This window comes from Micromesistius poutassou, assembly GCF_964030765.1.
Source record: "Micromesistius poutassou genome assembly, chromosome: 4".
Taxonomy (NCBI): Eukaryota; Metazoa; Chordata; class Actinopteri; order Gadiformes; family Gadidae; genus Micromesistius; species Micromesistius poutassou.
Window position 1 is genome coordinate 19,102,236 of NC_140274.1, and position 27,915 is coordinate 19,130,150.

Below are 27,915 nucleotides of genomic sequence, written 5' to 3' on the forward strand. Positions count from 1 at the left end.
GCACTCCGCTGTCGCTCTTTTACCTGCTCATTAATGAAGAATGTGCTGTGGTCACGTGGGCTTAATTACACACATGATCTCATCCAATCACAGCGGCGCAGCTCCATTCACGCCTCATATCAGCGCAATTAACTCATTGGCTGCTTGGTGTGCTTTGCAAAATGCCATTATTTGATGTGTAACCTTTAAGGTGCTTTGTTATTTTATACCAAATAGCTGTTTGATATAAAATCATTTGTATGTCTTCGAAAAATGTGGACAATTTGGGTTCGCCCTTTGACCCTTATCAAAGAACCGCGCGGGGGCCGTCCGACATTTGAATATCCAAAGTCTATGTTCATTATGGTGCAACGCTGTTGTCCTCATCTGTACACACACCGGGCTGAAGGTGTCAGACCTCGGCTCCCGTTACCCGGTCACCTCAGCCGGGATGCGATCCAGCAGGTCAATAAACACACTGTTGTTATTTGGCCAAACCCATTTGGTCACTTAAGCGACCCAGAAACTTCCATTCACGTTTCCTCCGCCAAGTCTTTATTTCATTTCCGCGGCGGTTTTAGTTCTCCTGAAACGCGACTCTGAACCCGGATGAATAAAACATCTTATTGTGCTGCCTGACCACCCGAGACTTTTCAGGCGCAGAAGTGGTGAAAGGCGACTTAATATCCCTCCGACAGGACCTCTGGTCTGAGATTCCCAAACACACACACACACACACACACACACACACACACACACACACACACACCCTCCCCCCCCCCCCCCCCCCCCCACACACACACGGATAAGGAGACTCCGCAGGAGCTTGGAGCAGGGACGAGGCAACATGTTAAAACCCCAGCGGCGCAGCGACTACCTCCTGCCGGACGTCCCGCCGGTGTTCGGTAAGCCCTGGTTCTGGCACCGCAGCAGCGGCACCATGGAGACCAGCCGCAGCCTGGCGCAGGTCATCATGGAGATGCAGGACGACATCCAGAACCTGGACGGCGATAAGCGGGGACGTCGGGAGGACTCGTTCGGAGACTTTCCGGGGCCGCCGAGAGAGAGACCGAGAGCCGCGGTACTGGAGAACCCTTACGCCAACCTGAGACGCAACGCGTCCGCGCCCGCTCTGGATGTTCGGTACAAAGGTAGGCGACGCTGTCGGGCCGCAGGCGGCTGCTGTTAGTCCTGAGACAGATACATAACGTTTTGAGGTTCTTATTGTTTCACCCGCTCTCAAGAGACCACGGTAATGACCGTCCGCCGGTACTCCATCGCCTCCCACCTGCCCGGGGGCAGCAGAGCAGAGGGGAGCAGCACCTCCTCCAGGAGGAGCGGGTCCGGCTGGGGGAGACTGCAGGAGGAGGTCCACCCGGGCACCACCGACGCGCGGAGCAAGAAGCAGACCCTGCAGGACCTGGTCCAGAAGAGCCGGTAGGGACGGGAACGCCTTCAGAGACGATGGATATTTATTTCATTATTATATTTGTATGCAACTCTTTTGTAGTGAAGTTTTTCATATTGCCTTGTTTTAGAATATCCATGAGAAGGATTAAATATAAAGCATAATTACAACTGATCAGGAAGTAGTTTCTAAAAAAACTATCCAAACGTCATTTTGTTCGTCAGGGCCAAAGTGAAGACGGTCACGTTCCTCCTGCCGGTAGACGACATCTACACCAGCCGACCCGGCCGGTCCCGACCGCTGGAGGACCCCGCAGACCTGGACCCCACAGACCTGGACCCCGCAGACCTGGACCCCGCAGACCTGGACCCCAGAGACCTGGACCCCAGAGACCTGGACCCCGCAGACCTGGACCCCGCAGACCTGGAGCCCCGAGCCACAGACCTGGACCCCATCACAGAGACAGACTACTGACCCATCAGTCCACCACGGAGGATGCAGCGGGTTCCTCTGGGTCGTCTCCGCCGGGGGCCCCGGGCCCCGGGCCCTGGACTGATTTGTTTCACACCTGACCACACAGCCAGACTCTGGTTACCGGTGTGGTTTTCATGAGGCCCTGGCACACCGGGGCCCGTCCCGCCGGTCTGGGGCCCGCGGGGGGGATCAGGTGACGGGGCCGTTCTTGCTGACCTGGGTGTCCAAACGCTCCATCACACAACCAGAGACCAGGGGCCCGGGGCCCGGTCCACACCACCAGAGACCAGGGGCCCGGGGCCCGATCCACACCACCAGAGACCAGGCTCACACCACCAGAGACCAGGCTCACACCACCAGAGACCAGGCTCACACCACCAGAGACCCGGGGCCCGGTCCACACCACCAGAGACCAGGGGCCCGGGGCCCGATTCACACCACCAGAGACCAGGCTCACACCACCAGAGACCAGGGGACCAGGGCCCGGTCCACACCACCAGAGACCAGGGGCCTGGTCCACACCACCAGAGACCAGGGGCCTCACACCACCAGAGACCAGCGGCCCGGTCCACATGACCAGAGACCAGGGGCCTCACATGACCAGAGAGGGGGCCCGGTCCCACACACTGCAGCGCTGGAGCTCCTGTGTTAATATCAGCTCCGTCATTGTGTTGTTGTTTTTATCTGTTGTCCTGCGCTTGGCCCCTGACCTGGGGTCAAGTGGGAGGTTGGAGGGACAGGAGAGCACATGTTCCTGGGTGGAATAAGCTGGGAGTCACTTTATGGTTCTTACTGCTGATGTGTGGCCTCGTTCTATAACTCTATTCATTTATTATGGATTCAGGCGGTCAATGTCATCAAGGTAAGGTTAGAGAAATAGTTTGTTTTTTATCATTGTTTTATAGATGGTAAAAAGAAAACATGAACTGAAAATAAATGTAACAATAGTCATGATAGTCTGTGTATGCTGCCAGGGCGGGTCAGGGCGGTCATGTTGTGAGGTTCCCCTGAATGGTCCCCGTGATGGGGTTGATGTTTTCAGGTCCTAAAATGTATTCTCTGTGCCTCTGCCTCAGACAGCTGGTCTGACCTGATCTCAGCTGTGTGTCCCCCTTCAGGTCCTCAGCGAGCTCTGTGTTGACACAGGACCCCACCTAGAGGCTCCAGTCTCTGAACTCTGATTGCGGTCTGAATGCGTGAGGCCACTCACTGGTAGAGTTGGTGTTGATGGTCTCTCTCCGTGGGGGAGGTGGTGTTGACGGTCTCTCTCCGTGGGGGAGGTGGTGTTGATGGTCTCTCTCCGTGGGGGAAGCATATTGACGGTCTCTCTCCAGGCGGGAGGTGGTGTTGACGGTCTCTCTCCAGGCGGGAGGCGTGTTGACGGTCTCTCTCTGTGGGGGAGGTGTGTTGACGGTCTCTCTCTGTGGGGGAGGTGTGTTGACGGTCTCTCTCCAGGCGTGAGGCGTGTTGACGGTCTCTCTCTAGGCGGGAGGAGTGTTGACGGTCTCTCTCCAGGCGTGAGGCGTGTTGACGGTCTCTCTCTAGGCGGGAGGAGTGTTGACGGTCTCTCTCTAGGCGGGAGGCGTGTTGACGGTCTCTCTCCATGGGGGAGGTGGTGTTGATGGTCTCTCTCCGTGGGGGAGGCATATTGACGGTCTCTCTCCAGGTGGGAGATATGTTGACGGTCTCTCTCTAGGCGGGAGGTATGTTGACGGTCTCTCTCCAGGCGGGAGGTATGTTGACGGTCTCTCTCCGTGGGGGAAGCGTGTTGACGGTCTCTCTCCAGGCGGGAGACGTGTTGACGGTCTCTCTCCGTGGGGGAGGCGTGTTGACGGTCTCTCTCCGTGGGGGAGGCATGTTGACGGTCTCTCTCCGTGGGGGAGGCGTGTTGACGGTCTCTCTCCATGGGGGAGGCGTGTTGACGGTCTCTCTCTAGGCGGGAGGCGTGTTGACGGTCTCCATCCAGGCGGGAGGCGTGTTGACGGTCTCTCTCCGTGGGGGAGGCGTGTTGACGGTCTCTCCCAGCAGATTAAAGGCCCATAATGACCAGATCCAGACAGGCCAGGGTGCAGGAACAGACTAAAGTCATAACTTAATAAACAGAGATATTGAACATGACCTGAAGGTGATCAATTGTTTTTATTTTTCATACGGAACCCATTTCTGTGAATAAAAGTAAATACACAGAAATTAATGTTACCATTGTCAAAAGCAAATCATATAAATCTTGCATCACCTTGGCGATGCAGAGCTTTGTACATAAAGCACCTTTTCAGCAGGCTACAATAGCAGCCACTATGACTTATTTAGCTGTTGTGCATTAGACAAATGAGTTGCGATGATTTGGATAAAATGAACATAGCATTTTTACAGAAGTATGATTTAGCCTGAAATAAATATACAATTAAAATGGAAATAGAAAAAAAGAAAAGAAATGAAAGCTTTATCAAAACGTTCAGATCAATTATCAATCCCTTCAGTAGGAAAACATACACTGCCCTCTACTGGTCAAAAATAGAATAAGAATCTTTGAAATGTACAAGTAAATATCACGTCAAGTAGAATGCAGAACTATTCATAATCAATGAATACTCCTATATTTAAGGGAAAATAAAGATCTGAATTACAAAAGTCTTGTCACTGGTCAATACTCTTTCTTCATCAAGCTTGTTCAGTTGATCTTAGTCAATTATAAAATTAAATGAATTAGAAAGCTGCAGGTAGTGCTGGTGGTCGGCGTCCGCCCTCATCTTCGTAGGGCCCTCAGGTCCGTAGAGAAGTCTGCAAGGCCCTCATGTCTTTCAGCAGCGTCAGGTTGGCCTTGATGCGCTCGCATGCTCTGAAACTGCGCCCCCTAGTGGCCCCTGCGGTCATGGCCCCCACCGGCCGACCGTTCTGCTCGGCCTTCCCGCTGCCGACACGCCGCAGCTTCTTGATCTACAGGACAGAAGGAACAACTCCCTGAATGATGAAGGGGAAATAGGACAGGGGGATTCAACTGAAATAGAACGAGTTCAGTTAGCGGAGATAATTGAGGCCACGGTCCAGAAGATCATACAGTAATGTCCAACTGTTTAGTGTGATATATAAGTGGCCTCGTAGTCGTATCAACATCTGCATCTAATCAATACCTGTCAAATTAAGTTAATTCAGTACCATTCAAAAACTTTTGACAACATTTATGGTCACGTAACATAGAACTGAACATACAGTACATGTATGACTGCAGATAGAAAAATAAAATGTGAAAATTGTCTGAAGGACGTGTGTGTGTGTGTGTGTGTGTGTGTGTGTGTGTGTGTGTGTGTGTGTGTGTGTGTGTGTGTGTGTGTGTGTGTGTGTGTGTGTGTGTGTGTGTGTGTGTGTGTGTGTGTGTGTGTGCGTGCGTGCGTGCGTATACCTGCTGTGTGTGTGTGTGCAGCTGTCTGATGTGCTCCGCCTTCCTCTCCATCCTCAGCAGCAGCCTCTCCTGGTCCCGCAGGACGTCCCTCCGCTCGGGTTCCGACCCGCCGGCCTGCACCCTCCGCATCAACTCCCCCTGCTCCCTACACACACACACACACACACACACACACACACACACACACACCTAATTATGGTTCCAAATATTCCTCTAATTCATCACTGCACTTAACCCGTTACTACTCAACACACACACACACACACACCCTCAGACTCACAGGCTCATGAGGCGAAGCTCCTCCTTTAGTGCGCTCACGATCTCCATCAGCTCCTCCTCACTGGTGGGCTCTGAGGAGGAGGAGGAGGAGGAGGAGGAGGGGGGGGCCGGGGGCCTCTCCTCCGGGGGGGGGTGGGTCAGCGGGGGAGGGTGGTGCTTCAGGAGGGACAGCACGGCCTGGACGTTGGCCCGCACCGAGTGGCTGCAGCCCACCGCCTGGAGGGTGGGGTTAACAGGAGGAGGGTGGGGTTAACGGGAGGAGGGTGGGGTTAACAGGAGGTGGGTGGGGTTAACAGGAGGAGGGTGGGGTTAACAGGAGGAGGGTGGGGTTAACAGGAGGGTGGGGTTAACAGGAGGAGGGTGGGGTTAACAGGAGGAGAGTGGGGTCAACAGGAGGAGGGTGGGGTTAACGGGAAGGTGGGGTTAACAGGAGGAGAGGAACCTACCATCCCGGCCACAAAGGGCAGGTCTCCCAGGCAGAGTCTGTAGTGAGGCCGGCTGCTGGAGGCCTTCTGCTGAGGAGGCTTCTCCCGAGGAGGCTTCTCCCGAGGAGGCTTCTGGACGAACAGCCAACCAACGAGAGAAGAACCTCAGTGAGCAGGTCTAAACGGACGGAGCAGAAGCCCTCCCAAAGAACCATCCCCTCTACCTGTGTCTCTTCGCTCCTTCTTTTGGACGGGGGCCTCTGGTCTCTGGACCGCCTCCTGGGGCGGGGAGAGACCGACTGGAGGAGGATCCGATTGGCCTCCAAACCCGTCTGAAGCTGTAGAGGCCACACAGACAGTGAACCACAAACACCTCCTGGACGGATGGCTCTCCAGTAGGAGGACCATTAGATCACATTATGGGCTGTGTGGGATGGAACACGTCTGTACCAGCTCAGCCTTATCTTGGACCAGTTTCCTCTGACGTTCCTCTTCCTTCAGCTTCACCTCCAACTCACCCATCTTCTTCTGCCAGACAGACGGAAACATCGGTTTAAATGTTTGTACCGCTACTCCAGACCAGTGGCAGTACTACAGACCAGTAGTACCTGACCACAGACCAGTGGCAGTACTACAGACCAGTGGCAGTACTACAGACCAGTAGTACCTGACCACAGACCAGTGGCAGTACTACAGACCAGTGGCAGTACTACAGACCAGTAGTACCTGACCACAGACCAGTGGCAGTACTACAGACCAGTGGCAGTACTACAGACCAGTAGTACCTGACCACAGACCAGTGGCAGTACTACAGACCAGTGGCAGTACTACAGACCAGTACTCCAGACCAGTAGCAGTACTACAGACCAGTAGTACCTGACCACAGACCAATGGCAGTACTACAGACCAGTACTACAGACCAGTGGCAGTATTACAGACCAGTACCAGTACTACAGACCAGTACTCCAGACCAGTGGCAGTACTACAGACCAGTGTCAGTAGTACCAGACCACAGACCAGTAGTACCAGACCACAGAGCAGTGGTACCAGACCACAGACCAGTGGTACCTCTGCCTGGTTCTGGGTGAGCGTCATTCTGATGTACTCCCTCTCCAGTCTCTCCAGCTTCTCGCACTGGGCATGCTCAGGGCCGGGGGCTCGGTCACCTGACGTCTCTGTTGCCATGGAAACCTGGGAGAATCAACAATCTCATTTTATCCATTCAATATTACAGACAGAAATGCTGAATGTTATGATGTATTGATATACACAATAAGAGTAGTATTATGTAGTAAACACATAAAGGTTAACATGACAGCTAGTTAAGGGAGACATTATTAACTATCAGGACTATATGACATTATTAACACAATTATCTCTGTATGACGTGTTTAACAGTACTATCAATGCTATATTACATTATTAACAGTATTATCAGCACTACATGACGATATCAACAGTAGTCTCTGTTTGAAATTATTACATTATATTACATATAAACAGTATCAGCGCTACATGCTACATGACATTAGCAGTGTCATAGTGCTACATGCTACGTGACATTAGCAGTAGCCTCAGCGCTACATGCAACATGCCAGTAGCAGTAGCCTCAGCGCTACATGCTACATGACATTAGCAGTAGCCTCAGCACTACATGCTACATGCCAGTAGCACTAGCCTCAGCGCTACATGCTACATGCCAGTAGCACTAGCATTGCGCTACATGCTACATGCCAGTAGCACTAGCCTCAGCGCTACATGCTACATGCCAGTAGCACTAGCCTCAGCGCTACATGCTACATGCCAGTAGCACTAGCCTCAGCGCTACATGCTACATGCCAGTAGCACTAGCATTGCGCTACATGCTACATGCTACATGCCAGTAGCACTAGCCTCAGCGCTACATGCTACATGCCAGTAGCCCAGCGGCTGCCCCTCTGACCTGCTGGTGGAGGATGCTGGTGCGGTCCTCCTGGGCGAGGCGCACCGTGCGTCTCATGAGCTCCAGCTGTCTCTCCAGCTGCTGGCAGCGGGCCTCGGCTGTGGCCAGCTGGGTGAGCAGCACTGTGGGGGGGGGGGGGGTCACAGGAGAGGGCTTGAGGACAGGGAGAACACGCACGCGGAGAGAGGCGTGTCTATACTACACACTTCTGTGGAGCTCCTGGGGCTGCACTTGGGGCTTATGGCCTCTGACCTGCCAGGCGTTCTTTGAACGGTTGGGGTGGATCCAAAACCGGTACCTTGGTTGCATTGGGGTTGATCGCTCGCCCCTTCGCCTCGCCTCTCCCTCCGGGTGGAGGTGACGTCGGAGGGCTGCTCCGTCTGCCTCCGGGTGGAGGTGACGTCAGAGGGCTGCTCCGTCTGCCTCCGGGTGGAGGTGACGTCGGAGCACTGCTCCGCCTGCCTCCGGGTGGAGGTGACGTCGGAGGGCTGCTCCGTCTGCCTCCGGGTGGAGGTGACGTCGGAGGGCTGCTCCGTCTGCCTCCGGGTGGAGGTGACGTCAGAGGGCTGCTCTGCATGTCTCCGGGTGGAGGTGACGTCGGAGCGCTGCTCCGCGTGTCTCCGGGTGGAGGTGACGTCGGAGCGCTGCTCTGCGTGTCTCCGGGTGGAGGTGACGTCGGAGGGCTGCTCCGCCTGGCTCCGGGTGGAGGGGACGTCGGACGGCTGCTCCGTGTGTCTCCGGGTGGAGGTGACGTTGGTAGGTGGTGCATCTCTCCCCAGCGCCTGCAGACCGAGGTCCACCTGTCTCTGGGTGGAGGTGAACAGTTTTCGGGTGGAGGGCTGCTCCGCCTGCAGACCGAGGTCCACCCGCCTCTTCTCCAGCTCCAGCCGCCTGATCTTCTCCTGGAGATTCCTCAGGGCGGAGATGATCGCTGGGTGCCACAGGAAGACGTAGCATCACACACAGGTGTTGACAGAGGAAGAGCGGTGTGCCGGCTGGTGTACAGGGTGGTGTACAGGGTGGTGTAGGGTGGTGTACAGGGTGGTGTACAGAGTGGTGTAGTGTGGTGTACAGGCTGGTGTAGGGTGGTGTACAGGGTGGTGTACAGGGTGGTGTACAGAGTGGTGTAGTGTGGTGTACAGGCTGGTGTAGGGTGGTGTACAGGTGGTGTACAGGGTGGTGTAGGGTAGAGGGGATTAGCTTTATCTTTAGATGGATGTTCTAACCTTTAACCTTTAGCCCATTATGAAAGGATAAAATTGCTTTTCTGGTGATCTGGCCACCCTCTGTTGACAATAAACTCCTTATCGCTAGGTTATGGACAGACACTATTAAATATAGTGCCCTGTCTAAAAAAAGGACAGGCAATGATGGTCAATCAACTGTAGACTTTTGAGAGAGTGAGGAAATAGAGAACGAGACATGCAGCATATTGCTGGCGCTAGGAGAGCAGAGTGAAGGAATGAATGAACGACTGTCGTGTAGGATCAAGTTTCCCTTTCTGTTGCTATGGAGCGATAATGAGACCCAATACCTCGGTGGAAACAGTGTGTTTGACAAAGCAAAACGGATACAAACACACCCAACGCCCCACCTACCTGCGCTGTTGGACTCTGGGAACAAGCTGGCAGGCGATGTGAGCGGAGGAGCAGGCCTTTGGTACATGTGTGGGGCTGGTCTGTGGAGGCGGGGGGTCTTGATGAAGGGCTGGTGAGCAGGGTAGTCTTTATAAGACGACAGCGACGGACTGACACACGTGAGACCTGTGGGCAGCGTCGGACACCATTCCTGTGGAGAACCACAGCTGAATAATGAATAGCATGTGAGAGTCATTGACTAAAACAAAGCCAGCTTTGGACCTTTATTTTGAAAATCCACATTCCACATCACTCATACAAGATGCACTCTCACTTCCCCAGACAGGATGCAGTTGGTCAGTTGTGCAGTGCACCACATGATAGTGATAGTGTGAGCCGCCGATTTAGACTGATTATTAGTTAATAATAATTAATAACATGCCATGCAAAATGAGCAGCTTTCCCTGGGCGGTAGTGACACTATAGTTTTCCGTGCCATTTGACTGAGAGCTCTGATACCTCCAGACCATAAGGACCTCTGATACTTCCAGACCATAAGGACCTCTGATACCTTCAGATCATGAGGACCTCTGATACCTTGTTGTGATGAGGCGGACCTCTGCTACCTTGTTGTGATGAGGCGGACCTCTGCCACCTTGTTGTGATGAGGCGGACCTCTGATACCTTGTTGTGATGAGGCGGACCTCTGATACCTTGTTGTGATGAGGCGGACCTCTGATACCTTATTGTGATGAGCCTCCCCGGCGGGTGTTTCTGACAGCGTCTCCATCCCAGCTCGGCTTCTGGTCTAGCGCGAGTATGTCTGCACTAACAAACAGTTATTTCAATCGTCCATTCTTAGATACTGAGAATAAAGGCTCAGCATCGGTTCAGCTGCCCAGGCCGGTTAAACTAAAATGTAGATATAACCGGGAACCCAAAACAACTCGACTTCTCCACTCGGTCCACTCCATCCGTTGTGCATCGATTGGCTAAGCAAAGGTTACCCGGAAATGTAGTTTGTTTTCTCATTAATATACCATGGAACCCACTACAACCGCGTGACAATGAACTACAATACCCAGACTACACCGGGGAGGAGGCGGAGGCGCGGCGCTTCAAGACTCCCGCGGAACTCCTGTAGGTCCGTAGTATCCGTGCTGGTCTGGAGGGTTCGAACACAAAGGTACCACGTTGTAGTTATGTTTTATGATGTTATGTCATGTTAGGTACTGTTATAACTCACATACAGGTACTGTTATAAACATATACGTGCTTCACTGCACTGTCGTGTTGTGTACAAACCGCCACATGGGAGCGAGGTATTCCCGCTGCGGTCCCTAGCATCAGGCTAATGACGCTCTGTGATTGACAGGCTGCTCTGTGATTGACAGGCTGCCTCCTGCTGCGAGTCAGATCCACACCACGTCAGCATGGCTGCGGAGAACACTCTGTGAGTATGGATATACCGTGGAGATAACACTGTTTTAGTGTTTTTATTCTGACGGGAGTGAGTTGGTTGTAAACTGGTTGGAGACGATTGGCTGGTTTCACAGAATGTATCTTGGGTTGTTGTTCTTGTTGTAAAGTGTTACCACTATTGTTGTTTTGTTGTCTTTTTGTTTGCTCCATGCTTTTAACCTTACATGAAGGCATTGTTGACTGCAATATTGGTAAATAAAATATTTTTTACATAATATACATGAGACAAGTGGGTTCCGGTGCTAGACCAGTTCAGAGTCACGCCCATACTCCTGTAGACCACCATCACTAAGGTGTCACTCTGACCCAGGGATGATGAGGACACGTTCAAGATCCTCATAGCGACCGATATCCACCTGGGCTTCCTGGAGAAGGACGCCATCCGAGGGGACGACACCTTCACCACGCTGGAGGAGATCCTGAAGTGTGCCCGGACCAACCAGGTGTTCTGTTGTTATTGAACCTACAAAAAAGTCTTTAAAGGGGATGTAAACCCCCCCAAAATCACTTTTATCTGTTGAAAACTGGTTTGGGATGTGGGGCAGATCCTCTGTAAATTACAAGAAGTCTGCTACTTCTGACTCAAAAGGCTTTTCCTGAGTGATACTTTTCTATTGGCTGCGCGAGCCCAGGGAGTGTGACACGGGTCTAGACAACATTTGACCACGCCCCTTTCACTTGCTTCTATGGAAGACAATGGGTCTGTTATTTCTAAAACCTCAAAGGCGGAAGTTAGTCTTCTACAAGTAAGGGATAATCACCTCAAGGCAGGGCAATAAACAGTTTGATATGTCCGGCTCGTGGACGGCTTCGTCTCGGGCGGTATCCTTCCACGAGCCGGGCATATTAAACTGTTTATTGCCCTGCCTTGAGGTGATTATCCAGTTTATTCTACTTCTTGCTTGCCAACATAATAAAACAACTCAAATACTTTAATAATTATGCTTTTTCTTATTCGTATTGCATGCTTATTAAATGTATACTCTGTTTGAGTTCATCTCCCTCAAAAAGTAGTCCCCTTTAGAACTACGGTGAATAACGTTAGCTCAGCTGTAGCAAATTAGTTTCTATAGCAACCACACAAGGCTGCATCTGATCACTAGTTTAATAACATAGTTGCTACATTGTATCTCACTTGCGAAACTATGTATCGACTAACCCTCCGATAGATTTCCGACACATTTTAGAAACTCTTTTTAAACAAGGTTTATTTTTACAATGGACCTCATGTTTGACATTTCTGTGATAGAAAAAAAATACAAGCGGCGTATTGATCTACTGTTTGATGACGCTGTGCTCAGTCAGCAGCAAGTACAACCGACAAGTCAGCGGGCAACCTGCCGGGTTAATGCTCTCCTCCCAGCCAATCAGAATCAAGCATTCTTAAACGAAGTAGAATAATGTGGGTTTACTTCTCCTTTTAATAAGATGGTGCTGAGCTCTGGATGTGTGTCACATCAGGGACCTCCCCTGTGCTCCGCAGGTGGACTTCATCCTGCTCGGTGGGGACCTCTTCCATGAGAACAAGCCGTCTCGCCGCTGCCTCCACAGCTGTATCTCCATGCTCCGCAAGTACTGCATGGGAGGCACGCCCATCGTCTTCGACATCGTCAGCGACCAAACGGTCAACTTCGGCACCAGCACGTCAGTCTTACTCTTACATCTCCATTCGGGGCGTTTAGCAGACGCTTTATCCAAAGCGACTTACATTGAGTACGTTTGTCAGAAGAAAGAGAAACAACACTATATCTCTGTTGCTACAGTAAGGATGTTCATAGGACCAAGTGCCAAGCACTAACCATCACTAGGTTAACCCATTCCCCATATACAACAAAGATAGCTAGGATAAGATGCTACACCATGCTAAGTGCAAGGACGCACAACATAGAATAAGTGCGTACATTAAGTGCCAGGACGTACAACATACCGTAAGTGCATAAGTGGGGGGGGGGGGCTATGCAGAGTTTAGTTTCCCTTTCGTATTTCCATCTCCCAATAGCGTCTGCTCTTCTTTGGTTTTGTTGCGTGTGTTGATCCCGTCCTGCTCTGGTTTTCTCATTCAGGTTTCCGTGGGTGAACTACCAGGATGAGAACCTCAACATCTCTATCCCGGTCTTCAGTGTCCACGGGAACCACGACGATCCCACCGGAGTGAGTTCCTCCGAGGGACCCGCCGTTATGGCTGCGGGTGGTTGGTGATGTGTGTGTGTGTGTGACCTCCGTCTGCCCCTCCCCAGGCTGAGGGTCTGTGTGCGTTGGACCTGCTGAGCACCTGTGGGCTGGTCAACCACTTCGGTCGCTCGCTGTCAGTGGAGAAGATCGAGATCAGTCCGGTTCTTATGCAGAAAGGAACCACCAAGCTGGCACTTTATGGCCTGGGTGAGTGTGTGAGTGTGCGTGCGTGCGTGCGTGCGTGCGTGTCTGTGTGTGTGTGTGATGGTTGCAAAATATACTTGAGTACATGTATGCATATCTGAATCATTAAGATGTTTGTGTGTTTGTGTGTGTGTGTGTGTGTGTGTAGGCTCCATCCCTGACGAGCGGCTGTACAGGATGTTCGTGAACAAGCAGGTGACCATGCTGAGGCCCAAGGAGGACGAGGAGCAGTGGTTCAACCTCTTCACCATCCACCAGAACAGGTGGGGTCACCCCCTCTGACCTTTGACCCTGGGACCCCTCGACGCACCTGAGGACCTGCTAGGGCACTGCGACAATTTGCTAATGTTTGGAAGATGCAGGGATTCTGTCACTCATACTTTAGCTAATTTACTCTATTATGTATAACCTACTTGTTGATACTTCCCCCTTGTACCGGACGTGGAAGTACAGCATGTCAGCATTAATGACATCGCTAGTATTATGCTATTAGAACTCTGTTCTCAACATCTGTGTGTGTGTCTGTCTCTCTCTGTGTGTGTGTGTGTGTGTGTGTGTGTGTGTGTGTGTGTGTGTGTGTGTGTGTGTGTGTGTGTGTGTGTGTGTGTGTGTGTGTGTGTGTGTCTCAGGAGTAAGCACGGCCCCACTAACTACATCCCGGAGCAGTTCCTGGATGAGTTCATCGACCTGGTGGTCTGGGGCCACGAGCACGAGTGTCTGATCACCCCCACCCGCAACGAGCAGCAGCTCTTCTACGTCACCCAGCCCGGCAGCTCCGTGGCCACCTCCCTATCCCCCGGAGAGGCCGCCAAGAAGTAGGACCACACCCCCCCCCACACACAGAGACAGAGAGACCGACACCCCCCCACACAGAGAGACAGACAGACACCCCTCCACACAGAGAGACAGACAGACACCCCCCCACACAGAGACAGAGAGACCGACACCCCCCCACACAGAGAGACAGACAGACACCCCTCCACACAGAGAGACAGACAGACACCCCCCCACACAGAGAGACAGACAGACACCCCCCCACACAGAGAGACAGACAGACACCCCCCCACACAGAGAGACAGACAGACACCCCCCACACAGAGAGAGACAGACAGACACCCCCCCACACAGAGACAGAGAGACCGACACCCCCCCACACAGAGAGACAGACAGACACCCCCCCCACACAGAGAGACAGACAGACACCCCCCCCACACAGAGAGACAGACAGACACCCCCCCACACAGAGAGACAGACAGACAGACACCCCCCCACACAGAGAGACAGACAGACACCCCCCCACACAGAGAGACAGACAGACACCCCCCCACACAGAGAGACACAGACAGACAGACACCCCCCCACACAGAGAGACAGACAGACACCCCCCCACACAGAGAGACACAGACAGACCGACACCCCCCCACACAGAGAGACAGACAGACACCCCTCCACACAGAGAGACAGACAGACACCCCCCCACACAGAGAGACAGACAGACACCCCCCCACACAGAGAGACAGACAGACACCCCCCCACACAGAGAGACAGACAGACACCCCCCCACACAGAGAGACAGACAGACAGACACCCCCCCACACAGAGAGACAGACAGACACCCCCCCACACAGAGAGACAGACAGACACCCCCCCACACAGAGAGACACAGACAGACAGACACCCCCCCACACAGAGAGACAGACAGACACCCCCCCACACAGAGAGACAGACAGACACCCCCCACACAGAGAGACACAGACAGACAGACACCCCCCCACACAGAGAGACAGACAGACACCCCCCCACACAGAGAGACAGACAGACACCCCCCCACACAGAGAGACAGACAGACACCCCCCACACAGAGAGACACAGACAGACAGACACCCCCCACACAGAGAGAGACAGACAGACAGACACCCCCCCACACAGAGAGAGACAGACAGACACCCCCCCACACAGAGAGACAGACAGACACCCACACAGAGAGAGACAGACACCCCAACACAAAGAGACAGACAGACACCCCCACACAGAGAGACAAACACCCCCCACAGAGACAGACAGACCCCCCCCACACACACACACACAGACAGACACCCCCACACATACAGAGACAGACACACAGACATAGACAGACAGACACACAGACAGACAGACTTATGCAGTGTGACTACAGTGATACAATATCCATGTCATTGAGGAGCAGGTAGGGGTCAGGCTTCTGGTTAGGGTCAGGCTTCTGGTTAGGGCTAGGGTCAGGGTTAGGGTCAAGCTTCTGTTAGTTGTTGTTTCTCTGCTCCTCTAATGCCCTGACCTCTTCCTGTCCAGTGGATTCCAAGCCATCGGTTTCTTCAATGGGCGTCTCTGAGCTTACGGATGTGAGAGATGTGATGAGGGTCACTTTGTGGCGACCTCTTCTATTCTGCGCTGCTGTGCTATTCATCGTCATTCCCTCCCTTTCTCAGCCCGCCCCAGTCATTCTAATCTTGATCATCTTCTCTGATGTGAATGTCTGACCGTTGTCCTGTTTCACCCCAGGCACATCGGCCTGCTGAGGGTCAAAGGTCGCAAGATGAACCTGCAGAAGATCCCCCTGAACACGGTGCGGCAGTTCTTCATCCAGGACATCGTGCTGGCGGACCACCAGGACCTGTTCACTGCCGAGACCCCCCGGGTCACCAAGAAGGTGGAGGACTTCTGCCACGCCAAGGTGAAGCACGGCACAAAGCCGTACACCACACAGCCGTACACCACGCACACACCCATTCAATACTCAGTATTATTACAAAATGAACCCGAATACATCAAATAATATTTCCCTGGCTGAACCAGAGACCACAAAACTTGTGTTCTAAATGTCCTAAACTCTCTTCCCTGTGCATCGCTCCTCATGGCGTGCTCCCCTAGGTGGTGGAGATGTTGGAGCAGGCAGAACGAGAACGACTGGGCTGCCCGCAGACTCCAGAGAAGCCACTTATTCGTATCAGAGTAAGAATAGACGGGACTTTGCGCTCACAAAGTCATGAAGGTGGTACTGCAGCCTCTCAGCAGCTCTGATGCTCTCTCTCTCCTTCTCTCTCCCTCTCCAGGTGGACTACAGCGGTGGCTTCGAGGCCTTCAACACCTCGCGCTTCAGTCAGAAGTTTGTGGACCGCGTGGCAAACCCAAAAGACGTCATTCACTTCCTCCGACGGAGAGAGAACAAGGACTCCGTCAAAGGTGATGCCCAGAAAACCACTCTGGTAGAAACGGTGGATAAAACCACTCTGGTAGAAACGGTGGACAAAACCACTCTGGTAGAACTGTGGACAAAACCACTCTGGTAGAACTGTGGACAAAACCACTCTGGTAGGAACGGTGGACAAAACCACAAGGTGGTCGGGCTTAGCTCAGGAGGTAGAGAACGTTGACTTGTAACCGGAAGGTTGCTAGTTCGATCCCTCCCTCCTCCTCCTAGTGTCGCTGTGTCCCTGAGCAAGACACTTAACCCTAACTGCTCCTGGCGGGCTGGCTGTCGCCTTGCATGGTTGACTCCGCCATCAGTGTGTATTAACCATTGTAAGTCTCTTTGGATAAAAGCGTCTGCTAAATGCCCTAAATGTAAATGTAAAAAACCACTCTGGTAGGAACGGTGGATGCTTTAGGAGGCTGATCCCTCACTCACCTCCTGCTGTGTGCCCTGTGTTCAGATGAGATCAACATCAACTACAGCCAGCTGGTCCGGACCACGGCAGTGGAGGGGCTGAGGGTGGAGGACCTGGTCAAACAGTACTTTGGAGCTACCGAACAGGTACACAGACCTCACAGGTACGCAGACCTCACAGAGACCGCATCACAGACCGGACCTCATGTTGCAGGAGCTGTAGGTACGATTCAAGGGTTTTAAAAAACGTCAACCGTGAACCGTCAACATGTAACCATAACACGCTGAAACAGACAGAAGGTGCACACTGCTCATTTAGGGACCAACACACATCAATACAGTCCCAAAACATTCACACGGTCAGACACTGACCCCACGGTTTGGAATCTGAACACCCCAAAGAATGTCCAAGTCCTCTCTGCTCCCTCCTTCCTTTGTTTACCTTTTGAGAAGTGTTGCATTTCACTCACCTGTGATGGACCGACCAGATGGATTCCCAGAGGAGCTGAAGTGATGGGTCAGAATGAGCAGTAGAGAGTAGATGTAACCTCCAGGCCCTGTTCCCCGTGCTGCAGAATGTCCAGCTGTCCCTGCTGACCGAGAACGGCATGGGGAAGGCCATCCAGGAGTTTGTGGACAAGGACGAGAAGGAAGCCATCGAGGAGCTGATCAACTACCAGCTGGAGAAGACACAGCGCCACCTGCAGGGCCGGGACGTCACCACGGAGCAGGACATCGACGCCGAGGTAGGGTGTGAGGAGACGTGGGGAGCCACCTCCCCTTCCTAACCCTAACCCTCACCCTCCTAACCCTCACCCTCACCCTCACCCTCACCCTAACCCTCACCTTCCTAACCCTTACCCTCACCCTAACCCTCAACCTAACTCTCACCCTCACCCTAACCCCCTCACCCTCACCCTAACCCCCAGCGTCACCCCCACCCCCACCCTCACCCTCACCCCCTCACCTTCCTAACCCTCACCCTGACCCTCACCTCCACCCCCACCCTCACCCTCTGTGGGCTGTACCTGACACGGTGATACTTTTACAGATCCAGCGCTTCAGAGACGCCAAGAAGAACACCACTGAGGAGGAGCAGGAGAACAAAGAAGTATGTTTGTTCAAAACATACGTCCACACACACACCTACATGGATACGTCCTCACACACACACACACAAAGCTACATGGATACGTCCTCACACACACACACACACACACAGCTACATGGATACGTCCTCACACACACCTGCATGGATACGTCCTCACACACACCTACATGGATACGTCCTCACACACACACACACCTACAACACAGGGATTGTGACTGTGTCTCACGTCTTTGTTTCCTTGTTGTTGTCTCATCTACCACTTTGCTTGCTTACTGCTCCCTGGTTCTCCTGGTCCTCCTGGTTCTCCTGGTGCCCCTGGTCCTCCTGGTTCTCCTTGTACTCCTTCTTTTCCTCCTTGTCCTCCTTCTCCTGGTTTTCCTCCTTCTTCTCCTCCTTCTCCTGGTTCTCCTCCTTCTCCTGGTTCTCCTCCTCAGGCCATCGACCGAGCCCGGGCCCTGCGTCTGGAGCGGGGGGAGGCCCCTCAGGACCCGTTGGAGGAGCTGGCCGACACCCACATGGACTCTGACGAGGGCGTGGCCCCGCCCCCGGCCCCCACGCGGGGACGAGGCAGCCGGGGGAGGGGCAGCCGGGGCAGGGGGAGGGGTGAGTTGCCATGACGACCATAGTGACCTGGTTTATTTTACACATCCTGTTGGTAGGTTTAAGACGACATGGAGTCTGGAGAGCAGCAGAAGAAGTGTTAAATACACAGAGGCCCAATAACAAAGTACTGCAATATGAAGCTTTTTATTATTTGTAGATGTTTATTTCCAATGTATTAATGTTGCGTTCCTTTAAACAGTTTAAGACGTAAAGGAACAAACATAACCACCAGAGGTAGGAACCATTGAAGAGCCACAACTGGATTCTGTAGCTTGGCTCCGGCCAATCAGGAACGAGGGAGGGGCAGCACCTGGGAGGACGAAGGGAGCAGGAGAGACACGCCCACAAACGCCTGACACTGCTGGGCACAAACACAAACGCATGATTTAATTGATTTAGTATTGCTTCATTAAAAGTTAATTTAATTGCTTCCGCAGTCACAGTTGTAATAGTGTCCGTAGCTTCGGTCTGCGGGCCCTTCTCCGCAGGGGGGTAACCCTGTTGGGTGATGGCCCTGGCTTCACTGCAGCAGTGAACCATTAACAGGACCCTGTTGGGTGATGGCTCCGGCCTCACTGCCGCAGTAAACAGTCAGTGAGCGTGACACCCTCTCTGTCGGTCGGCCCCCAGGGGCCGCTGCTCCTGAACCCAGGGCCGCCGGGCGCGGTCGGGGTCAGAAGGCGTCCACCGCCGGCAGCAGGAGCATCATGGAAGGTCTGTTCAACATCAGGACACAGTCTGTATGTCTGTACGCTTCTGTATATTACTGTACAATATTCACACATTCACACATTCATTCACATATACGAAAATAATGTATGAACCAATAACCCGTCCCTATTTGGCAAGGTGTGAGTGTGGGTGGGTTGGATTAACTGGATTGGGGGGATTTAGAATATCGGATTGTAGATCCCTGGTGATGACTCCTCATCCCAGTCCTCATGCCCCCCCCACACTGTTAGGTGCTGACTCCTCATCCCAGTCCTCATGCCCCCCCCCCCCCCCCCCCCACACTGTTAGGTGATGACTCCTCATCCCAGTCCTCATGCCCCCCCCCCCCCACACACACTGTTAGGTGATGACTCCTCATCCCCAATCCTTCTACTATTCCTCCTCCCTGCCAGACCTCCATGTGACCCTTTCCTTAATTGACAGTCCAACGACCGCCACCCCCCCCCCCCCCTCCTCAGACCAACAGGTCGGGGGCCTAGAGAGGAGGTAGGCGGTTTGTGATTGGCTTGATTTGAATAACAGTAACCCAAGTGGAACCAGTGGTAATCAGTACACCTTTTGTAAGATCATGTGCTTTGATATTCTGTGTTCTGTGAAGGAGAATGGGAGAACAATACTGGGAGAGAGGCAGGATTACCAGTCTAGCACTCTGGACTCTGCCGCTGGGGTTGGGTCTCCTTTGTGAGTGTTGACCCTGATCTATTTGGGCCAACGGACTGGAACCTTTGAAGTGTGTAGTATTTGAGTCATACTTCTTGAGGATGTGATTCAGTGGTCCAGACCCCATAGACCCCAGACCCCCCAGATCCCAGTCCCTAGTCAGGGGGAGCTCCCCCTGGCTCCCCCTGGCTCCTGGCTCCCCGGCCCCTGGCTCCCTGTCCTGGCGTGCTGCTCACTGGATGCTACCCGTGCTAGAGCTCCTGTTGTGGGATCAGGTGTATAGGCAAATTTAGAGCCGTTTTAGACACGTTTTTTAGTCAGCTGTCAGACGTCCGACTTCAGCTAGAGATAGAATTCCATTCAAACTAGTGCACCGATTTACACCGGCAGCGTTCTACGCCCGTCTCACGGCCGACCAAAGCTTAACTTTACGCTTCACTTCTATTTTCAAGCGTTTCTGAAGCATCTCGGTTATGATGTGTAGACCTATTATCTGATGAATCTTGAAAATATAGCGAAATAAACGGCGGCGGTGTGAATTGATACGCATACGTTGCGCTCACGTCTCTCTCTCGCCTGCGGCGTAAATTCACAGTCAGGCTCTATCCCCTAAAGGTGTGAATTCCTCCTACCCACACGGACCAGCACTGACACTGTACGCCCCGTGGCTCCACACCGGATACCTCCCTGTCCCCGCCTCAGTCCCCACAGACCAGGCGCCATCCGTCTGAACGGGATGAATAAATGCTCCTCTTCTTTATGGCCACTCTGAGGCCCTCTCCATGCATTCCTGTCCGGTTGAACAACCCTGTGGTCCGAGAGGTGACCCTTTAGGGGGCCACGGGTCAGGTCCTCTCAGACCTGTGTCTGTGCTTTTTGCACCCTTCGATTCATAAGGCCTCTCTCTCACCCTCGCTCTCTCCTATCTCTCTCTCTCCTATCTCTCTCTCTCTCTCTCACCTAACTCTAGCTTTCGACCGCCCATCCCAGAGACGCCCCCGCGCCGGAGCGCCCAAGTCTTACACAGAAGAGGTAGGGTTCCCTCAGTGTGAATCGCCCTCCCCCTCCTCCCCTCCTCCCCCTCCCCCATCGCCCCCCCCTAACAGCGTGTTTGTTCCAGGTGCTCATCGACGACTCGGATGAGGACATCCCGGCGGTGGCATCCACGCGGCCCCCTTCCCGGTGCGTTGGTTCGATTCCCTCTGTGAGCTCTTGACTGGTGGAAGGCTTGGCTCTGTGTGTTGACCTCCTCCTCCCTGCTCCTCCCTCCCTCCCAGAGTCTCCTCCTCCTCCTCCGGTCGGCCCAGCTACCAGAGCGTCAGCGAGAGCCAGGGGTCCAGAGGCGTGGCGTTTGAGGACAGCGATGATGGAGAGGAGGTAGCCCCCCCCCCCCCCCCCCCGCCTCACCTCAACCATGATGAACACTGAATTAACCCCTCCACCTCTTTGCCTCCCCCTTCATCCACCTCTCTCTGTGCCTCCTCCTTCATCCACCTCTCTCTCCATCCTTCAGGAGGATCCTTTCAAAGCACAGAGGAGTCATAGCCGAAGATAAGCTCACCAGAGATGGGTGCTTCTCCTGAAGCTCTTGGGCAGGGCTCCTCCTGAGGACTGGTGTAGCACCAGAGGTCCAGTGTGTTCCAGTACTCGCAGCCGTGTGTTGAACTGGGAGTACTGGGGTTTGACTCGGAGCCTGCCTCCGCCGCTCACTGGACTAACCCTGCAAGACGACACCAGAGGAGCCTGATATGTTATTACAGGAGCTCCTCCTGTCTGGTGACTCACGCTGCAACGTCGTCCGTTAAGAGGAATAATATGTTTGTTAAGTTCAGTTAAGTTCCTAGATGGGGACTATGGTTTTGCAAAAAAACAATAAACAGAAAGACTTATATTTCCGAACGTTGTTCATTTGTCCTTTTTTCTTCGGCCTCGTCTACGTTCAACTCCACAATGCACTCTTGTTTTAAGAACCTGTATTTCACCTCCCTTAACCTCAGGGGAACCCAACCCGTCGATGTGATCCCTAGCATGGACTCATCCGATGGACTTGGGGCAGCATGTGGCTCAGGAGGTAGAGCGAGTTGGCTCGTAAGCGGAAGGTTGCTAGTTCGATCCTCATCTCTCCTAGTTGAATGTGGCGGTGTCCTCGAGCAAGACGCCTCACCCTGACGAGCTGCATGGTGCACACCACCGTTGGTGTGTGAATGTGTGCATGAATGGGTGAATGTGAGGCAGTATTGTAAAGCTTTGAGTGGCCACTGGTTAGAAAAGGGCGGGATGAATGAATGCAGTCCCGTTTACCGTTTACCCAGTGTATCGTCATCACAATAGAAACAAGCTCAAGAGTATTGTGGACGTCGCTCTATTATCTACTTTATAAAGGAAATTCAAATATTTCAATCCTGGAATTTTCCACGAGGGTCGATGTGACCTCTTTGAAGGTGTGTCATCAAACGCCCCTTCAAAGAGATCACATCGACCCTCGTGGAAAATTCCAGGACGTTCGCGCGCTTTTCAATACTGCCTCACCCATTCACGCACCGACGGCGGAGTCAACCCCTCAAGGCGACAGCAGTCAGGGTGAGTGGTCTCAATCAGGGACACCTCGACACTCTGGGAGGAGCTGGGAGGAGCCGGGGATCGAACCAGCAACTTTCCGGTTACAAGTCAACCCGCTCTCCTGAGCCACTGCCGCTCCGGGACCGTCTGGGCTCCTCGCTGGTGTCCTTAGATCAGAGGAGAAGAGAGACCGACTGATGCGAGAGGTCTTCTCCCCCGTCATCCAGTAGGAGGTTTGGCCTTCAGAGATTCCTCTCCACGGGAACGCGCCGGGTCGCGCGCGCCAGAATCCGGGCGCGTGGGCTCAGAGAGGAGCGAGCGAGCGGAGAGGACGCGGGCGGACCTCCCGGTACAAAGAGGACCTGGTACAAAGAGGACATCCTGGTACAAAGAGGACCTGGTACAAAGAGGACCTCCTGGTACAAAGAGGACCCAAGCACTGGTCTCTCTCCTGGACCATTTAGGACTCTGCTGAAGCTGGTTTTAAAGGAGCTTTATCATCTCCTTCGGACGGTAGGAGAGTGGAGACCGAGTGGAGACCGAGGGGAGACCGAGTGGAGACTGAGGGGAGACCGAGTGGAGACCGAGGGGAGGACAGGTAGGTACCGGCGATCCTCAGCCAGCGGCCCGTCTTTATTGTACAACACATGGATGGATTGGAGCTGTTCTTTATTATACAACACATGGTTAGATTGGAGCTGTTCTTTATTATACAACACATGGTTAGATTGGAGCTGTTCTTTATTATACAACACATGGATAGATTGGAGCTGTTCTTTATTGTAAAATAGAACGCATGGATAGATTGGAGCTGTTCTTTTGTCGTACCCTCGGACAGAAGGGGACCCTGAGCTGACCGTGGAGGTGTAGCGCTCCACGTCCGTGTAGAGAGGATCAGGTCCACGCGTAGCGGTTCGGTTCGTTGACGTTATAACCAATAGGAGAGGATGTGTATCAGAGAAGGGACCGTTCCCCCGACACCCAGCCGGCTCACAGCGGGGCCAACACTGCCAGAGAGGGGACAGGGTGGGACCACAAAGACCAGTCCACAGACCACTCTCTAACTGGTCCGACCGGTAGCTTTAGCGCCCCTAGTGGGAGTCACCAGTGGTCCGTGTGAACGGTGAGCTTCAGTGTCGATAGCCGGACCAGACCTCTAGGGGGGTCAGGACCAGACCTCTAGGGGGGTCAAGACCAGACCTTTAGGGGGGTCAGGACCAGACCTCTAGGGGGTCAGGACTCAGGACCAGACCTCTATAGGGGGTTAGGACCAGACCGCTAGGGGGTCAGGGTCAGGACTCAGAACCAGACCTCTATAGGGGGTCAGGACCAGACCTCTAGGGGGTCAGCCCCTCATGACGTGTGCCACATGCCTCCAGTGCCTTGCAGTAGGGTTCAACCCCCATGCTAACTCACACATCTCTCATACTAATGAATCACTAGAACATAGTAAATGTTTGCATGGTCAGGCCCCGCAGGCTCTCTGTGACCTGATCCAACCGATGCAGGCCGCAGGGCAGGCAGGCAACTGTAAGGTACCCCACAAACCCCAAAAACATCCTTCGGCCAGTCTTCATTTGGCATCAAGGGTGCTAATATGTGGAATAGTTTACCCACCAAGCTCAAGGCGATTCATGGTCTCAAACAATTCAAGGGCAAACTGAAGGAGTACCAATAATAATAATAATAATAATAATAATAATAATAATAATAATAATAATAATTAAAGCTGCAAGCAGCATTTTACGGGTGCCAAGCCTAAATCCAACCAATAAGACCCTGTCAAACCATTAAGACCCTGAGAGGCCATTAAAACCCTGACGCAGACCATGAAGACCATGACAGACCATTAAGACCGTGACGCAGACCATAAAGACCCTGACGAAGACAATTAAGACCTTTTTTGTTTGCATACAGTTGACAACGCTGGAATAGCCTCAGCTTGGATCTTCTGATGGGCGAACAAACTTTCATGACCGTACATCAAAAGGCTGAGGAGTTATGAGTCTTTTGAAATTGATTGCTTTAGCGGCCCTATCGTCCTATTTTGAGGAACTTTAGCCTGGTTAACCTTGACCTATGCTTCTTTAAGTACACCAAGTTTGGTGATGATTGACTCAAGTTAATTCCACCTTTAGTCACCTAACATTGATTGGGCTAATTTGGACGTCCAGCCGCCATTTTGTTACAGGTTCTGGGTTTCCTAGGAACATTTGCTCAACATGAGGAGATACAAATGTCTACAGGATTTCATGACTGTAGAAGAAAGTCAGAAAATATGGCCATCCAAAGTCTGCATTTTCAGTTAATTGATATAGCTCCCCCTATTGCCCGATCTGGGTACAATTTGGAGAGGTTCACCTTCACCCATGTGCCTTTGACTATACCAAGTTTGATGATGATTGGGTTAAGTTAACCCTGCCTTTTGGCATCAAGTTAAATTTGGACGATTTTGAGCCTCTGGCGGCCATGTTGTTTTATCAATTAACTTCATCTTACTTGAGCAGTTGGAACTTTGGTCTCCAACAGCCACTAAGTTGGTCCCGCTCAAATCAAACATTCCGTCTATGAACTGTGCTGATTTTAGTCACAGGCCACGCCCATTTCAATGCCACGCCCTATCATCAATTCGAGACATAAACTTCAGGTTCAAGAGAGCCTGAGTCACAAAAGAGCTTACTAGCACTGCTACTCCTGGGCTTTTTCAGTAGTATCCTCAGACAGTCATTGTATGCTACCTGAAGTTTGTGCAGAAAAACTTTTTTTTTGACGGTCATTTGAACGCCCCTCGTTTACCGCACGACAACAGAGCAACAGGTGAGTCAGTACACTTCAGTAGTCGGACTCAGTGTTTACAACAGGTTAGTAGTGAGCACAAGCTCTAGATTTCACTGTCTTTATTATATGTCAATAATTCAAATGTCTGTAAATGTTTTGAAAACCAACTGATTAACTAACAGTTAATCAGTTAATAAGAAATGAATGAAGAAAAACATACATGACTGTGTAACTCATTAAACAGTCATTAAATAGTTCACTTTTGCTGAATGTTGACTGTTGGTGTGTTTGTGACACTTTTGTGTTTGGGCAATGGGAAGTTTGTGAAAATGTGTATTTTTACCATTGGTATTTATTGGTATATTTACTGGTAACCATGGAATGCATTAATTAAATTCAGTCTAGAAGTGATGAAATTATTCTAGTCACTATGGTATGGATTATATCTCCGCTGAAGGTTATGTACACTTCTTGCCTTCTTGCCATGCTTCAATGCCCTCATAGTCCATGGCTTTCTTCCAGACTCTATGATGACTGTGAAGCTGGTTCCTTTGGTTAAGGATAAAGCAGGAAAAGTGGGTTCCTCAGAAAACTATAGGCCCATCACTCTAGCTAATATATTGTCCAAAGTTGTTGAACAAATTCTCCTGGAGAGGATCAATGAACTAATTATCTCTACAGATAATCAATTTGGGTTTAAACTGAGACACGGCACAGATATGTGTATTTATGTGCTAAAGGAACTGCTGAGCAACTATAAGAGAAAAAACACATCTGTTTTTATTAGTTTTTTAGACGCCTCTAAGGCATTTGATAGGGTGAACCATGGGAAAGTATCCATCGTTCCTAAGTATATAGCAGGGCTGCCAACTTTTGTTCCTATCCTACTGGTATGCCCAACAGACGATGCAGATTAAATGGGACAACTGCTACACAAATGATCTGTCAAATAATCTAAGCTCATGTAAAACTGGATGTATGGTCGGCAGTACAGTGATGAACCATCTTATGTACGCTGATGATTGTGTGATTTTTAGTCCTAGCTCAGCTGGTATGCTGCAGCTCCTTAATGTGTGTTCTGTGTATGGGGATCTGCAGAACCATGGAAGATAGACATATGACTTTTCCTGACTTTAAACTCTCTGGTAAAGTTCTAAATATCTGCAACATTGACGATAAATGATGATTGTGTGATTTTTAGTCCTAGCTCAGCTGGTATGCAGCAGCTCCTTAATGTGTGTTCTGTGTATGGGGAACAACAATATATAAAGTACAACAAGTCAAAAAGTGTGATAATGATCTGCAGAACCATGGAAGATAGACATATGACTTTTCCTGACTTTAAACTCTCTGGTAAAGTTCTAAATATCTGCAGTGAAGTGAAATATCTTGGTCATGTGATCACAGACCAACTGACAGATGATGAGGACATTTATCGTCAATGTTGTATGTGCGAGCAAATGTATTGTCACGTAAATTCGGCTGGTGCACTGTTGGTGTGAAGCTGACTCTGTTCAAAGCGTACTGTTCACCTATGTGCACTGCACATCTGTGGTTGAAATGAAAAAAGCCAGCCTTCAGAGACTGCAAGTGGCATACAATGACGCTTTGAGGATACTTTTAAAAGGCCCAGATGGACTAGTGCAAGTGAGCTGTTTGTGAGTGCTGGAGTGAACACACTGCAAGTGGTTCTGAGAAATGTAATGTAAAGTTCCATCTGCCGGTTAAATGATTCTGAGAATCAAAATGTTGTGGCAATGGTGAACATTATGTACAGTGACACACGCTGCACGTCTCAGTTTTGGGGGCACTGGTATAAGTGTCTTTTTATGCTTGCTCCTTCTCGTTCTCTCCCGGCCAAAAGTTGTACACAACCCATGTGCTGTTCGTGGCAATTATTTCCATCGCTATGAGCTTTCAGTAGACTAATGCAAAAATGGACCGCTGACTTAAACGTACCTCTACAATTTCAGCGCGCGATTGCGCAATCTGTACAAATTCATGGTACATGAGGATACTGATGTACCATGAAGATGTGACTAAGAGAGGAGAGGGAGAAACTAATAGGACTGTATATAGTTAAGAAAATAAGTCAGCAACTACTATTGTCTAGTTATTTTCTCCGTTCAATAGAGACGTCTTTTATAGAGCTGGTAAGTCCCGCCCCTTCCGCTAAACCCCAGTGGACCTCTAGGTTGAAAAATCGTTAATGCAAGTGAATGTGAGAAAATAATTATTTTCTGGTCCTGTTTGAAGCCATGAATGTCAACATATGTTGTCTGTGAATTTTTAATATAATTTTTCATGTTAAGAGTTCGACAGTATATTGTAGCTAGCAGTTGTGGAAAAGATAACGAGAAAGACTACATGTTGCCTATGACATATAACATCAGACGGGAATCTAAAGAAAGAACAGCCCATTTTGTTGGAATGGTGACATTTGGGTACAAAACACATCTTGATCTAATGTTTCCTATTGATGTCTCC

At 51.5% G+C, this 27,915-nt stretch overlaps 3 protein-coding genes across 4 annotated transcripts; 2 read left to right on the forward strand and 1 right to left on the reverse strand.

The window, feature by feature from the left end:
- Positions 1–826: 826 nt before the first annotated feature.
- LOC311341916 (uncharacterized protein) lies at positions 827–2,202 on the forward strand (the record flags this gene model as incomplete). The annotated part of the gene is made up of 3 exons (XM_084466729.1): positions 827–1,130; positions 1,224–1,416; positions 1,612–2,202. 3 exons carry the CDS (start codon positions 827–829, stop codon positions 1,859–1,861), a joined length of 747 nt encoding a protein of 248 aa, XP_084322855.1. The 3' UTR covers positions 1,862–2,202.
- Positions 2,203–4,586: 2,384 nt separating this feature from the next.
- LOC311341908 (centrosomal protein of 57 kDa-like) lies at positions 4,587–10,433 on the reverse strand. Its single transcript, XM_084466722.1, has 11 exons — positions 10,227–10,433; positions 9,506–9,695; positions 8,206–8,838; positions 7,908–8,029; positions 7,034–7,156; positions 6,416–6,493; positions 6,190–6,303; positions 5,987–6,067; positions 5,542–5,756; positions 5,262–5,406; positions 4,587–4,798 (listed from the first exon to the last, which is right to left on the reverse strand). The coding sequence occupies exons 1-11, from the start codon at positions 10,272–10,274 to the stop codon at positions 4,625–4,627; spliced, it is 1,923 nt and encodes a 640-aa protein (XP_084322848.1). The 5' UTR covers positions 10,275–10,433; the 3' UTR covers positions 4,587–4,624.
- A 160-nt stretch (positions 10,434–10,593) lies between these two features.
- Positions 10,594–21,927, forward strand: mre11a (MRE11 homolog A, double strand break repair nuclease). Of its 2 annotated transcripts, none has more exons than XM_084467516.1 (20): positions 10,594–10,670; positions 10,879–10,937; positions 11,277–11,409; positions 12,450–12,610; positions 13,030–13,117; positions 13,204–13,345; positions 13,491–13,605; positions 13,972–14,157; positions 15,881–16,052; positions 16,250–16,330; positions 16,432–16,561; positions 17,032–17,132; positions 17,561–17,731; positions 18,037–18,096; positions 18,531–18,699; positions 19,330–19,439; positions 21,062–21,123; positions 21,212–21,273; positions 21,369–21,468; positions 21,605–21,927. In XM_084467516.1, exons 2-20 carry the CDS (start codon positions 10,918–10,920, stop codon positions 21,672–21,674), a joined length of 2,133 nt encoding a protein of 710 aa, XP_084323642.1. In that variant the 5' UTR covers positions 10,594–10,670; positions 10,879–10,917; the 3' UTR covers positions 21,675–21,927. The 2 variants fall into 2 exon arrangements, with proteins under 2 accessions (XP_084323642.1, XP_084323643.1); XM_084467517.1 differs by having other exon boundaries at positions 19,330–19,413.
- Positions 21,928–27,915: the final 5,988 nt, after the last annotated feature.